Raw genomic sequence first — 15,486 nt, 5'->3', positions numbered from 1 at the left:
CCTATCATTTCTACATCCATCACCGGCAGCCCATTCCACGCTCTCACTATTCTCTGCGTAAAACACTTATCCCTGACATCTCCTCTGTACCTACTTCCAAACACCTTAAAACTGTGCCCTCTCGTGCTAGACATTTCAGCCCTGGGGAAAAGCCTCTGACTATCCACACGATCAATGTCTCTCATCATCTTACACACTTCCATCAGGTCACCTCTCATCCTCTGTTGCTTCAAGAAGAAAAGACCAAGTCCACTCAACTTATTCTAATAAGACATGCTCCCCAATCCAGGCAACATCCTTGTAAATCTCCTCTGCACCCCTTCTATGGTTTCCACATTCTTCCTGTAGTGAGGCAACCAGAACTGAGCACAGTACTCCAAGTGGGGTCTGACCAGGATCCTATATAGCTGTAACATTACCTCTCAGCTCTTAAACTCAATCCCACGGTTGATGAAGGCCAATACACTGTATGCCTTCTTAACCAGAGAGTCAACCTACGCAGCAGCTTTGAGTTTCCTATGGACTCAGACCCCAAGATCCCTCTGATCCTCCAAAATGCCAACAGTCTTACCATTAATACTGCCATCATATTTAACCTAGCAAAAATGAACCACTTCACTTATCTGGGTTATTAAGTTGTGGGGACACGATGCTGGTGCCACAAGTGTGGCAACACTCTCGAGCTGTCCCAGCATAATCCTCAGAATGTGCTGGATGTTGACACAAACAACACATTTCACTGTATGGTTTGATGTACATGTGACAAACAAAGCTGATCTTTATCTTCTTTTTTTACCCTGCAAACGTGTGCAAATCTTGAATTAAACACGGCTTGTGGCTTTGAAGTGACCAAAATGCTATCAAGATTCCCAATTAAATGAATTTAGAAAGGATGTAGACTTATTAATGGAAATCTTTTTTGTATTACATCAACCCCCAAGTCAATTTAAAACTGCTTACATAACAAGCAAGGAAACTGCTCTCAATGGAGTGCTTAATGGACTTTAAATCCCTTTGTAAACACTTAATATTTTCAATCAGCAACCCTGCAGATCAGAGTAAAGGCAGCAGTTAAGTCTCCTAATGAGCCATGCAGAACAGAAATGTCTGTTCAGCCCCTACTGTGTAGAATGTTACACTGCATGTTTCCTTTACTGTCTGATATACTAATTCTTATGAAGACTAATTGGTCCATTCTAGTGTTTTTCCTCCATGTCAGGCTCCTTCATGTATTCAGTTGTGTTTCTTTGTTTTGTGGCTACTTGCAAGGTGGATCTCAAGGCTGTATATGGCATGCATGATTCGGTAATAAACTTACTTCAAACACCATACTGATATTGGATTATTATACCATGGTTAATTTCAAATGATTAAATAAATATAAAGAAACCTCTCTAGAGAATCTGGCTCATGGATTATCACCTATGGAGGGGAATTAACAGTCAACATTTCTGCCTGAGACTCTTGATCAGGATTGGAAAGAAAGGTATCGGGAAGCAGAATAGGAAGGTGGGAATAAGAACTCCGACTTCTGCCCCCTTCCTTTCCAGTCCTAGTGAAAGCCAACTGTTTTTTCTCTGCTCTGCAGATGCTTCTGGACTTTTGAGTTCCTCCAGCATTTTGTGTGTGTTGCTCAAGATTTCCAACATCTGCAGAATCTCTGGGGCTCGTGAATTATAAGCCTGGACATAATACTAATGCAACCTACTCAATGACAAGGATACATTTTCTCAACATCTAACATGTTTCTTGGTCTTAAAGACTTCTGTTGTGTCATCCATCTGCCTTATCATTTCTCTAAAAAATATCAGCATTATTTTATATATATCCCCTTCAGTTACAGTATCATCCCTGTGAATCTATTGCACCTTTTCCTGGTGACATGGGGTACAGAGAGGTTTTGAATGTTTGTTTCCTGTTATTGTTGCACACCAAGAAACACCTTTTAGCAAAGTGGGGGGGGGGGTAGCCAATACACAAGAGTTTCTACTTTAACAGCTTCTTGTCCTTCAAGAGAAGAAAAGGGATATTTTAAATTGAATTACCATCACGATTACTTTGAAGCAACAGGAAACTGTGCATTCACCATCAGAAGAGCATCTGTTCCAATGACATATTATTTTTTGAATATTCAGTTATTAATTTGATTTATCAAACCAAACAAAGTGCAGATACAAGTCAATATATTCTGAAAATTTTATTATTTTTTCATCAAAAGAGCAAATACAATAAATAAACTTACATTCTAAGGCTTCAAATTAAAGAAAATAGAAAAGTGACTTAACACTAACCTATACTAATGAAGAAGCTTTGTTACAACTATATTTACATATTAGTAGTTTTATTATTTTCACTGGTACAAAAGCATTAACCTTGCTTGCACAACAGGACAGAACATTATTACTTTAGAACAACATAGTTTTGCCAATTTGCAGATAATTCAAAAGAATTATTTTTATGCAAGCATAAAAAGATTTTCTATTCTGCAATTTTGTTCTAGTCTATGCATGCAAAACTGTTACAAACAAAATGATAGGCTATTCCTTTTACAATATTTATTACTTTTTCTATATGTCAAAAGACATGGGACCATGGTTTAATTTTTTAATTTAAAAAATGAAGCAATTTATGTACAATATTGACCCATTCACTAAAGAGAAATCAGTGTGCTGATAAGATTTTTTTGCTAAATGGATGTTTCCTACAAAATACATGTTCAATTATGTCAGCCTACAGTACTTAATGTGAGAGTTTCTATGAGATGCATTACAGAGAATATCAAGAAAGCAAGATCTTTTTGCTTATAACAGTTCACAACTAAGTAACGATAGACTGGGATAATGACGTGCATAACCTCTGTGACATTTTGACCATTAAAATAAGCTAAGCTCAATAATTACTGGCCAGGATTTGTTTTTAAAGCATTTTGGGTGAAATTGCATGTAAAAATGCTGCATCTGTCGTGTTAAAGCCTTGCAATCCCAACTCGCCTGTCCAAAACCTTAGCAAAACATTCATTAGAGCTACAAATAAGTCCTTAGGCATATATGAAAATGATGTTATTACTCTAAGCAAATTGAAGCTAGATTTTTTTTTAAAGAACAGAGACTCTCAACTTCACAGTAGAATAAAAACAACCAGGGAATAACATTTGTAAAATTGGAATCTGGCAGATAAAATTATACTTAACATGCATATTTCAGATAATGCAAATATTGAAGATAACTGTTCATTTCTTGAGCTGTTAGATTTAAAAGCTTTCATCCCAAAGTACTGCATTAGCATCTAATTTAATAAAAAATAATCAACAGAACATAAATCACAGTAATGGCCAGTAAGGAATCTACTTTGCATTGGGTTGTCCATGATGGACTAAACAACAACTCATAGGTTCCATAATTTTTCCTGACCCATCTTTTTTTCCATTATTCATTCTATTTGCATTAATCCAGTTTAATCAGGCACATTCTTAACTCAAATGAACATTAAATTGTGAAAAGAGTGATTGATGCTGCAAGACCAATGATTACAGAATGAAAGGAAGACGAGCTTTTCTGAATTAAACTATATTTCCCTAATGTGGATATAAACTTGTTATCATTATCTCCTCCCTTCTAGAACTTAAAACAGAATTAAGCCATTGAGTCCTAGTGCTGGTAGGAGAAATACTGGTACATCCAACATTTATACAAATTTCACTCATTAATTTTCACCTATTCATCACCACTAACAAAAGTTTGGAATTTAGGCTTGCTCCTTCTTTGGAGCTTTGTTTAATGATATTGCTGCTAAAAGTTACACAGTAATCTGGTGGTCTTTTGTGCATCTTCTTTTAAAATGCTAGGAAGTCACTTTAGGAAGAAGGGCTTTGTGATTGGTTTAGCATGTAAAACAGTATCACGCAATGTGTAGAAAGATGATTGATAAGGATTTGCCAGAACACACTCAATAGCAGCCTTTTACCTCAGCCCTACAATGTGAAACCAGAAGTGCTAGCACATTAAGTTTCCATAAAATCAGTTTCTGATTAGAAATATGTAAAAATAAAACATCTGGGTAATGGCTGCTAGATCACCAAAGATGAAAATAATTTCAATGGTGCACATTGTATATGAATGTCCATTGACTTCCGGCTACTTCTGACGAAATATCTGCATTATAATCTGCATTTTTGTTCAAAGCCACAGCTACATTTGGCTTCACATTTCATAATGCATTCTACAGGGACATCATCACGTTTAACAGAAATGCTTTTTCTTCGATAAAAAACGACTGTAGGTTACCCACACAATGGTCCAGCCACTGAATCATTTGCCTGAAACACAAAATGCTTAACTGGTCAGTTAGTACAATGCTATCACCAAAGGTTGGCTGTCAGCAGTTAAGCTGGCATTGCAATCCATTTTCTTACTATGTTTAGTTCCATCACAGTCTCAATGACTTCAAGCCATTTCTCTGAAGGACTCTGGTATAACAAACTCTAATTCGGAATTGCCATCTAAGGAATTGTACCTGTAAACTGGGGTTCCTTCCTGAGGAAAAATATCATCCCAGCTAGTGGGTTTGCCACTCCCAATAGTTTCCGGGGTTTGCTGTGAAGCTCCTTCATCCTCATCTCCTACATGATACACAATTCCATCATCATTAATCTCGGCCATTGCGCCCGATGCACTTGCAGTCAGGAACCCATACTGCCTGATCTGTAAGGTTTTGCATGGCAGTAAGCGGTAAAGTTTTGAATCAGTCTCGTCTTCAGCTGCACTCTTTCCAGTTTTTTTGCTGTGGACAGACCTAATGTGTGAAGCCATCACCTGGTAACTGATGAAGGTCTCACCACAGGTCAGGCACTGGTATCGCCGTTCACCAGTGTGAAGGATTTCATGCTTAGTACGATACTCTGCAAGAGGAAACACTTTCTCACAGTAATGACAAGGATATTTCTTCTCCCAGGAATGAACGTTGAAGTGCCTCCTCAGGCTAGTCAGGCATGCATATGATCGCTTACAAACAATACAAACGTAAAATAATCTGCCATCTACAACTAATTCATAATGATCTTGTTCCCTTTTCATTCGTTTTGCATCTGGAAAGTTCTGCTCATTGATGAACATGGGTCTTGAATTATTTATATGATTACTGGAATTTTCAGGCATGATCTGAATGCTTGAGTGGCCTCTGTCATCTGATACCTTGTCTCCGATCAGAAGCAAGTTCTTGTCAGGGGATCCAGGCTCCCTGTTCTGCTTGGGTTCACGGTTGGTTAGGTCCTCCTTGTTCGGAACCACGACATGATATGTGTTAGGGTTTGTGTCGATATTTGCATAAACTCTGCAACCTTTAGACAATGTGTCAATGCCAGCCATTTTATCTTCGGTTACAAGGTGGTTGCTGTCTTGAGGATAGTTCACATTAGCTGTCTGTGTACTCTGTTGGGTACTCATGGTATTTTGCTCAGTCCCTGTACTTCCATCAGAGATTCTTACTTTAAAGTCTCCAGTTTTCAAGGATGTCTCTGGTAACAGAGTGGCATGTTTTGTTTGAGTTCTTACATCGTCAGAACTCACTGGTATATTAGGAACAATAATGTTTGTTTGCACTGAACCCTTGCTAACTACACTGCAGCTTTGCTTAGGTGGTGAAATTTCACTGCAGAAAATGACATCGTCATTATCCTCTGAGTCTTCACCACCGGGAGAGACATTACTGTTACCATTTGAATCCCTAAACTCTGCACTGTGTAGGGAAAAAGCATCTGTTATTCGAGGTCCTAGACCTCCTTCTTCAACGTGTATAATCAAGCATTCAGGATCCACTGTTGCATCAGCAGCAATCTTCTGAGAAGTCTCAGCCCTGGAATCTGTCACAGAAGCGGTATTGTTGACAGCTGGTGTTAGTCCTTTTAACTTTGAAAGTGATTCCCCTAAGTCAGCAAGGAATTTTAGTCCCAGGGCCTGCCCAGACTGAATCAACTCACTTGCAAGTTCGGCATTCACACGGATCAATTTGGAGGTGTAGATAAAATTCAGAACTTCTGCAAATACCTCAGCTCTGACGAAGTTCAGTTCCAGGATTTGTCCACTTACATTGCTAGTGCCGTCGAGAATGAAAAGCTGATGGAAGTAGCTACTGGCAGATGACAAGACATTCTTATGTGCTCGGAATTTGCGATCTTCCACAATTATCGTAATATCACAGAACAGTCCTTGGACCCGCTGCTCATTAAGAGACTTCAACAATGCTCCCGAGTGATGAATGTCAGTTGCACTTATCAGTTTTTTGCTCTCCATAACTATATCAAAAACAAAGATAATATTTCCAGTGAAAATGAGTTGGCTGACAGTCTCAAGTCAAATCCTGCTAAATGAACAAATTTACTTCAAAAGTTGTACAACTGTAGCAATAGTAATAGTCACTTGTTAGAGATTCACACTAGGAAGCCTTTTCTGCTAGACTCCCATATGAAACGGTTTTAATTATTTTACTTGCTTTTAATTGTCTAAAAAAATCAATGTAGCATAACATACAGAATATGATGCATCCATTTTGTGAAAACTGCAGAACATAATTTTGAGGGCAGGAATAGAATTCCATAGGAATACACCAAAATATAGGTTTACAACAATCCCATACAGCAATATATTTCCACAGTTACATCCAGGTTTCTTTTTCTGCTTATCTTGTGGTTAAAATGCTAATTTTAAATGTTTCACTCAAGGATGTTCTCCCAATCAGAGCTGCCATTCCAGTGACACATCTGCATTTAGTTTTAACATCTTTACCCACTGCCAAATCACTGATGTTCCAGTGAAACTCCTCAGAATCTTTAAACATTTGAAAGAGACGAAGTGCGCCAACCTTTTACAAAATAGCCAAGATCGGGATTTCTGTTAAACTCCTGAGGGGACAAATTTTCCCTCAATCACTTGTTCTAAAAACAAACTGGAACACCATTTCAATACAAAAGTACAACTTGCAGACATTCCGATACATGTATGTTTAGCTTAAGAGTCGAGAATGAATTTCTACTTCCTTCTAATTTTCTAACTTGCTTTGCACTTCCCATTTGCTAAAATAATGTGAAGGTTAAATTCCTACTGGGGATCACACCCATACATAGTTTCCCTGATATCGCAGACCAAACTTCCGGCAAGAGATCATAAGAATCCCAATAGTTGTGATGCAATATATTCAGATCCAGACAAAGAAAACAGTTAAAGGATGCTTGTTAGATAATTAATAAATGGCTATCTGGTGGTACTGATGACTGGTGAGCAAACCCATGATAGAATAATGTTATGTAAAATTAATGCTAATATACTTCATCTTCTTTGGCACTCAAACATACACCCATCTTTCTATATACAACTGATTTTTCCCCATTTGAACAGTTATTTTAATCTGCTTTTGGCTGCCAGTTATTTTTTTATTTGCAACCCTAATCTGTCCCTTTAGTTTCACTGACCACAAAACATACTATTATACTAGATATACAATCATTGGCCACTTTATTAGGTACCTCCTATACCTAATAAAATGGCCACTGAGTCTATGTTTGCTGTAGCCCATCTACTTCAAGGTTCAACATGTGTGTTCAGAGATGCTCTTCTGCACACCACAATTGAAACATGTGGTTATTTGAGTTACTATCACCTTCTTGTCAATTCTCTTCTGACTGGCCATTCTCTTCTGACTTCTCTCATTAACAAGGTGTTTATGCCTACAGAACTGTCACTCAAAGTTCAAAGTACGTTTATTATACACTGGATTTAAAAAAACTACATCATTCTCTGTGAACTATAAAGACCACTATGCTTGAAAATTCTAGATCATCAGTTTCTGGAATACTCAAACCACACTGGTCTGGCACCAATAATTATTCCGCAGTCAAAATACTTTAATCACATTTCTTCCCCATTTTGATGTTTGGTCTGAACAGCAACTGAACTTCTTGGCCATGTCTGAATGTTTTTATGCATTGAATTGCTGCCACATTATTGGTTGATTAGATATTTGTATTAACAAGCAGGTGTATGGATGTGCCGAATAAAGTGGCCACTGAGTGTAGTTCTTAGTATTTTTCTTTTATCCCCCCCATGTCATTTTCTGCTAAAAGATCCATCTCCTCCCTCACCTGCACATTTTCAGTGTTAGTGTTTCTCCTCAATGCTGTTGCCCCTTATTTTATAGAGGGCATTGTCTGCAGTGCGACAAAGTGAAGGTAAGGGATGCAAACAAAAAGCAGTATCAGTGCTACTCCTTCACCCTCGAGGAAGCAAACCAATAAGACAGTGTAGGAAGGAAAGGGGATGATCACAAATGATTTGGTGAAATGGAGATATGCTGAAGTCTGATAAGAGATTTCTGAAATCAGGAGGAAGGAGAAGGCAAAACTGAAGATAGCTGATCTTTGGAAGAGGTTTCAGCAGCTGGACAAAGTGCATCAAACATGGGATCAATGAGAAGAGCAAGACCATGTGGAATAATGGAGGCAAAAGTATTTCTGAAATATAATGCAGTTAGTTTTATGTCCTAAAACTTCCACAGCCAAAAACCACTATCGCTACACTTAATATACTCAGGAGTCCATTAACTATTAAAAGCAAGTCAGAATACTGAGCTACACATGTAATTACATACACCTTAAGGGAAGGTGTATCTCACATACACCTTAAAGAATTGGCAGAAAAAAATTATCACAAAAAGCAATTGCTAATTACCCTCACATACTGAGACATTCTGTTGTAAAAGTCAGAGTGCATGGCACACTTAGTAATCGCAGCCAGAACATGCACAGGTAATATCAGTCCACACGTAATGCCCACTTGTTGGTTCCCTGTGAAACAAATCAGGAAAAAGGTATGGTAGTGTGGCAGTTAGTATAACACTTTACAGTGCCAGTGGATTCCAATCCTACCACTGTCAGAAAGGAGTTTGTACGTTCTCCCCGTTACCATGCAGGTTTCCTCCGGTAACCCGTTTTCCTCCCACAGTCCAAAGACATAAGGGTTAGGGTTGTCACTGAGTTGTCAGCAAGCTATGTTTGCACCAGAATCCTGGGTTGGGGGCTGCCCCCAGCACAATCCTCACAAATGCAAACGATGCATTTCACTGAATGTTTTGACATACATAATCCTAGTTTAGTTTGAATAAGGGATATCTCAGGTGCTCTCTACTCAGTAAGAGCAGACCCTCATTTGGCTAGAAATCAACAAGAACTCAGAAATATAGATCTGTCAGAACTGTGTGCTTCCAGAAAGCTCAAAGAATGGCAGACAGTACTTAGGTGGTGCGAGAAATTTACACGTGTTCCTGGAGCTCATGGTGAACTGCAAAGTTTATCACAGCCTGGTATATGAGAATCAGCAGAAAATACTGATAGTCAACACCATCCAGCAGAACATTTCCACCAACATGCAGTCTGTCCCTGCCATACATCAGTAGGAATCATGATTCTTGGAGGACAAGGACCACAGCTCCACAAGGATCCCTTTGACCATAGCTCCTCATGTCTCAGTGCAGGGATATTAGAGAGTGCAATTGCAATTACAGGTGGCACTAGGAGGTTAGAGAACTGTGCACTGAGATCTCCAAAATGAAAATCCCATATACCAATATTTGGCCAATAACCTTACACGCCTTGGAAATTCAACTGCTCATCTCGATAATGAAGTGTTGCGAATGTGCCTGTCTCCACCAGGCAGTGTGAAATCATTCCAACCATCCATCTGGGTGATGAAGTTCTTCTTCAGATCCCCTGAAACTATGCTCTTTGCTTTTAGAGTAACACACAGAAAATGCTGGAGGAACTCAGCGAGTCAGGCAGGTTCAGTGGAGATGAATAAAGAGTTAACGTCGTGATCCGAGACAAATCTCTAGTTTTAGATGCTTCTGCAATGGGAAAATAAAATTCCTATTATTGACTCATATCTATATCCCTTAGTAGACCTCTGTCAGGTTTCCCTTTAGCCTTCTCAGCGTGCTGTATGAAACAATACTGAAGTGAGCAGAGCCTTGACATAGAGAAGGAATAAGAATGAGGATGGCAGACCATAACTAAGGGAGCCCCCTCTGGACATAATTTCACAGCACAGTTTCAAGTCTCAATATTCTTCCAGGGACCCCACTCTAATAGCACTCACAAGAGGTAAAACATCCTTTGCCCAAGAGTTGGCAAGAGCTTGCCACATTGAAATGCAGAGCTTAGAATGTTAAGTTAACATTGCAATGCCTGGCAATGGCCAAGCTTATCAAGTGAAAGTCTCATTGCTATCATCACTACTCATTCCCTTGAGAAAAAGATCCTAGTGATCACTGAAGATCATAAAACAACTTCAATCACTTAATTAGGAAGCAGTATCTGAATGTTGGAGGCAAGGCAGTGATCTAGATTCAATTACCACCGCTGTCTGAAAGGAGTTTGTACGTTCTTCCCATGACCAGCTGGGTTCCCTCTGGTTGCTCCAGTTTCCTCCCACATTCCAAAGACGTACAGGTCAGTAGGTTAAATGTACACATGGGTATAATTGCGGGCTCATTGAGGCAGAAGGGCCTGTTACTGTGCTGACTCTCTAAATAAAATAAACTCTTCAATGCATAAAATCATAGTGTTGTATAGGTTATACAAGGGATCTTAAAGTGCCAAAGATACTAAAGACAGCTCTTCTTTCTGGATAAAGATGGCTACTGCACGTGAACCTCCCTGAACTAATACTGCAGTCAAACACAGATTCAGTGACTGTATTGATTGTTGTTTTGTAACTAGACTGCAGTAATTCATAAGCACTTCCCCATCAAAAGAAGTTCCGATCTCTGTCACCTTTTGACTGGACACTCTGACATCTGCAGGACAGGAAGTCACCAGTGGAGCAGCCCTTACAGCAGCACTAGCAGAGTTCCTTCGCAAGCACTGCCGTGAGGCTTAAAGGAGGCTCTTCACCAAGCTCAATGAAACATAGGCCTGATCAATATATTGCTGACCACCCTCTTGACTCCTAGTAGTAACAAGTAGTAATGAATAAAGAGAAACACAAATCCCCATGATGACACATGTTTGGTTGTCATCTTCTGTCAACGGTCATCTTAAGTGTTCCTTTATTTCACAAATCACAAATATCAGAGCTAAGCAATTAAATATCCAAGATTATTATACCTCCACACAATGACCACACCATACAATCTTTTACTCATCACCCTTACACATTCTTTTAGTACTTTTCTCCAAATGGTCTTTATCCAGCCTACTACTTCTACACCTGGCTCCCCACTGCGATGCCAGCTAAGCTGCTGAACAATTGCTGCCCTGCAGTGGAGGAGGTTGCAGATGTCCGTGAAGGGCGGCCCGCGAGCAGCTCTGGGCCTCGATGGCTCAGCTCCAGACTCCTCCATGAGCAGTAGTGAGAGTGGCAGGAGCGTGAATCAGGTCGTTCTGAGAGAGGACAGCCTATTCCTACTCCATGGGCCCACTGACACACCCACTGGGGCCATGGCGTCAGCCAGTCTAGCAATCAGCTGATCGCAAGAGTGCCTTCACGGCCTCAAAGCCCCTGCCAACAGTGGAATCCAGAGCCATGATGGCAGTGGTCTGCGCTTGACTGGCCGCTGTCTGAGCTTCCACCGCAGCACTCAGTCTCTGGGTGGCCTCTGCCTGCGCCGCAATGGAAGCTGAAACTTCCGTCATCAAACACTGCATGGTGGTTGGGTCTGCCAGAGCTGACATGGAACTGGCCACCACTTCCATGCTGGAAAGAATGGGCTCCAGACTCCGTGCAAAGACCTGTGCAAAGTTGCAGCTGGACTCTCCCATGTTTCTTGACATCTCCCGAAGGCTTTCGGGCAGGTCTGATAATGCACCAAGCATGTCCACGTGCATTTTCATCAGTCTTCGCCTGTATGCTGCCCCGTCAAAATCATCATCTGAGTCCTCCACCGTGTACAATCTTGCCCTCCGGGAAGCCGGTGATTGAGCTACCTGCTGCCCCTGGCCTGGCAGAGGTCCACACGCGCCTGGTGACTCGCCACGTGTAGACCTCGCCTCTAAACTGTCCTCCAGAGTCCGCGAGATGCCAGGATCTGAGCTGGTGGATGGGAGTGACAGATGCAGTGACTGCGAGTCTTCTTCCTCTGACCCCTGCAGCTCACCAGCTTGGGAAAAGCCAGGCGGTACGTCCTGTGCGTCTGAAATGGGAAACAAACAAAAGTACGGTCACGGTGAGGGAAGGGGGCAGGCAAGGGGAACACATTTGAAGCTTTGTCATTGGATATAAAATCTCGTGGGGGAGGAGCAAGGTGCTGAAACATGGAAAGATGAATTGGATGGGTGCATACCATCATTATCAATGATCTCCAATCCACTGGCAGCCACTGGATGTGTGGCATCCGAGCGCATAATTGCCAGCACTCTCTCTTCCAAGCGGCTGAGCCTCTGGCCACGGGCAGGGGCCCCTCTAGACTGTTTCTGTTGCTGGCGGTTGCGAGTAATCTTCTCCTGTAAGAGAGAGTGAAGAGCATTAATGAGCGCGTTTCAATGCAAGAGTGTGAAATGGCCGCCACAGTTGAATAGTTAAGTAAGTGTGAGATGTGTGTGTGTGTGGGTGGGTGCCGGGTAATGGTGAGTATGTAACTGTGGGAGTGCATGTGATGGTAGATGGGGTTTGTTGCAGTCGCCACTGACCTTGACCACACGTGTGAGGTCATTAAACTTTTTGCGGCATTGGGACCAGGTCCTTGGGGCATCACTCTGAACATTGATTTTCCTGGCCACTTCCTCCCACTGGTACTTCATCTCTGTCCTGAAGGGCTTCCTGGGTCCCCTAGCGTACAAGATCTTCCGGCGGTTTTCCACCTCTTCCACTAAGATGTCGAGGTCCGCATCCATGAAACGGGGTGCCCGCTCCCGTGCCAGTGCTGCCATTCTTCTGTTCAGTGGCTCCCAAGCTCCACAATGCCTTCCAGCAGTGGTTGGTTTCAGTGGTCACCTCCCCTTTAAGAGGTGCAGGCATGACGTCAGTTTCAGCAAGTGTGCAGCACTCACGAAATTACTCACGCTTAACACTCGCTAAAGGGATAAGCAACGCAATTCGCTCATCCTAAGCACATGTGCTCATGCATGAGATCTGTGCATGAAAACTATGCACTAATAGCACCAAGATAATCTGGTGCAGTCCCCTGCATAGCACCATTTTGGCACAAGTTTCCAGGGACAATACAGGAAACAACCGAAACAGGGTACTTGTTAAATTCCTGTGTTTTTTTTTTACATTGAAACCTAAAGTCTGTACATCTGTGATTTAAGACACAGAACTAAATTCCTTCAGGGGCCCCTCAATCTCCCTCATGCCTTCAGCAGAAGCAGCTGTTTACACTGCTTCTACTGAGCTTCCGTCAGTTATGGCAGGAGAGCTGAAGGCCCGTGGAAATTTTATGCCATGAACTTCTCATCTTTTACTCAGACCATGCCACAGAACTATTTAAACAACATTAATCAAGCATTCTTAAAACACGTTGCTAAACACATGTAATTCTGTTTATGATCATTCACAGAATCTACTGCGCAGTCATAACTAATGAATGAATACTTGCTATGAAATGTGTTACCATTATCGCCTTGTAACCACCTCACTTTTTAATTGCTGGTTTTCTAGTTTTTATTTTTCTCTTTGGGTGTTATTTGACTCACTGTAGTACTGATACCAGGTCATTTTTGTGACTGATTCTACTAATTTCCATTTCTCACTTTACTGTTGTTATTTAGAGAGATAGCACAGTAACAGGCCTTTCCAACACAACAAGCCCACACCACCCATATGACTGATTAATCAATACTAACCCATACATCTTTGAAGTGAGGGAGGAAATTGGAGCACCCAGAGGAAACCCACACTGTCATGGGGAGAACATACAAAATAGAGACAGGAATCAAACCCAGGTTGCTGGCACTGTAATAGCATTAAGCTAACAGGTTGTACCGTGCTGCCCAAACCTCACCTCTTTCCTGCAAAACTCCACTGTTTCTAGATCATTCTCGAAGTTGAAGAGCAATGCCCACAGAGGCGGATGAGTAGACTTCAGAAGACCATCAGGTGGGTACTGCAGCACAGATGACCAACCAAGTCAACTGAGCTAAGAAACTCCCGTGACAAAGATAAAACACTACTTCTCGGATCAGAACATGGGGGAAAGTAGTCAAAGAACTATGGAGCTTAGCGGGTCAGCAATGGAAGAAAAGGTGAACATTTGAGGTCAGGGAACAGAACCTGGTTGAAGGTCTAGAGATTCTGCTGAAATCTAAGAACATTTGACAGTTTACTGTTTGTGACAAAACAATCTGGAACCATGCCAAGGCTCTCTGACAAAAGAAAGACAGAAAACTGGTAAATTACCTGGCTGCTGTGAATTCCACCATTGTGTAAATACAGTATAGAGAATCATGGGGGATTTTAATGGGCATGTGAGAGGAAATGTATTGTCAGAACTACAGAACGTAAAATGAGGGAATGAAACTGATGGGATTTCTCTGGCATTGATGCAAAGGGCTGAATGGCCTTTTGTTTTGTAATCTGGAACTAAGGAAAGCATGGAACTTCAATGTTCAGGAGTGGCCTGGCCCAGGAACATGGAATCCTTTTTGGATGTGCAGAATAATTAAGGCGGCTAGAATATATAAACCATGTGTGCAACAAAGGAAAATTAATTTGAAGTAATCCGGCATTAAAGCTCGTTTAAGTGAAGTTTACTTACAAAGAAATAAAGAGATGGGTGGACTAGCCCTACCCAATTTTAGGTTTTACTATTGGGCTGCCAATATAAGGAATATTACTTTCTGGTCCTATTATATTGATTGTAAAGATTGCCCATCATGGGTCTCCTTAGAAGTTAATTCTGTAAAAAATTCCTCTATTGTCTCTTCTTGGATCATACTCCTCTTTTTCAGCAAATAAAACAACAGATAACATAACTGTTAAGCAAACTTTAAGGATCTGGTCTCAATTTAGAAAATATTTTGGTCTAGCGAATTTTTCATTATCATCTCCCATTCTCCTTTTTTTTTATCCCTTCCATGACTGATAAAGTCTTTAAAGATTGGGATGAATTAGGTATTAAGTGTTTTTGGGACCTGTTTATCTCAGGATCTCCTGCTTCATTTGACCAATTGTCAAATAAATTTGCACTCCCAAAATCACATTTTTACAGATACCTTCAAATTAGAGATTTTCTACATTTCCAATTAGCTACTTTTCCTACAGGTCCTGATAAAAATTTACTGGACGATCTTTTAAATTTAAAACCTTTTGTTAATGGTTCTATTACCTGTATCTATAACTTGTTGATTGATTCTAGACAAGACTTTTTAGATAAAATAAAAAAAGCTTGGGAGGATGACCTAAATTGTCAGATTTCTGATGATAGATGGAATAAAATTCTCAAATCATCTTTCTGTGCTCGTCATTCTCTTCTACAATTTAAAGTGGTTCATAGAGCTTACATTTC

At 40.7% G+C, this 15,486-nt stretch overlaps 1 protein-coding gene and 1 long non-coding RNA gene across 3 annotated transcripts in view; both read right to left on the bottom strand.

The window, feature by feature from the left end:
- LOC132397951 (uncharacterized) overlaps window positions 1–15,486 on the bottom strand; it is a 103,265-nt gene that overhangs the window by 49,925 nt on the left and 37,854 nt on the right. The gene's annotated exons all lie outside the window — the stretch shown is intronic.
- Window positions 4,252–14,373, bottom strand: zbtb33 (zinc finger and BTB domain containing 33). 2 transcript variants are annotated; one of them, XM_059976784.1, is made up of 4 exons: window positions 12,671–14,373; window positions 12,325–12,484; window positions 12,004–12,174; window positions 4,252–6,289 (listed from the first exon to the last, which is right to left on the bottom strand). In XM_059976784.1, exons 1-4 carry the CDS (start codon window positions 12,908–12,910, stop codon window positions 4,443–4,445), a joined length of 2,418 nt encoding a protein of 805 aa, XP_059832767.1. In that variant the 5' UTR covers window positions 12,911–14,373; the 3' UTR covers window positions 4,252–4,442. The 2 variants fall into 2 exon arrangements, with proteins under 2 accessions (XP_059832767.1, XP_059832766.1); XM_059976783.1 differs by lacking the exon at window positions 12,004–12,174 and having other exon boundaries at window positions 12,671–14,366.

The sequence above is a fragment of the Hypanus sabinus genome, chromosome 8 (genome assembly GCF_030144855.1).
Source record: "Hypanus sabinus isolate sHypSab1 chromosome 8, sHypSab1.hap1, whole genome shotgun sequence".
NCBI classification, from domain to species: Eukaryota; Metazoa; Chordata; class Chondrichthyes; order Myliobatiformes; family Dasyatidae; genus Hypanus; species Hypanus sabinus.
This window is presented reverse-complemented; position numbering and strand designations above follow the sequence as displayed.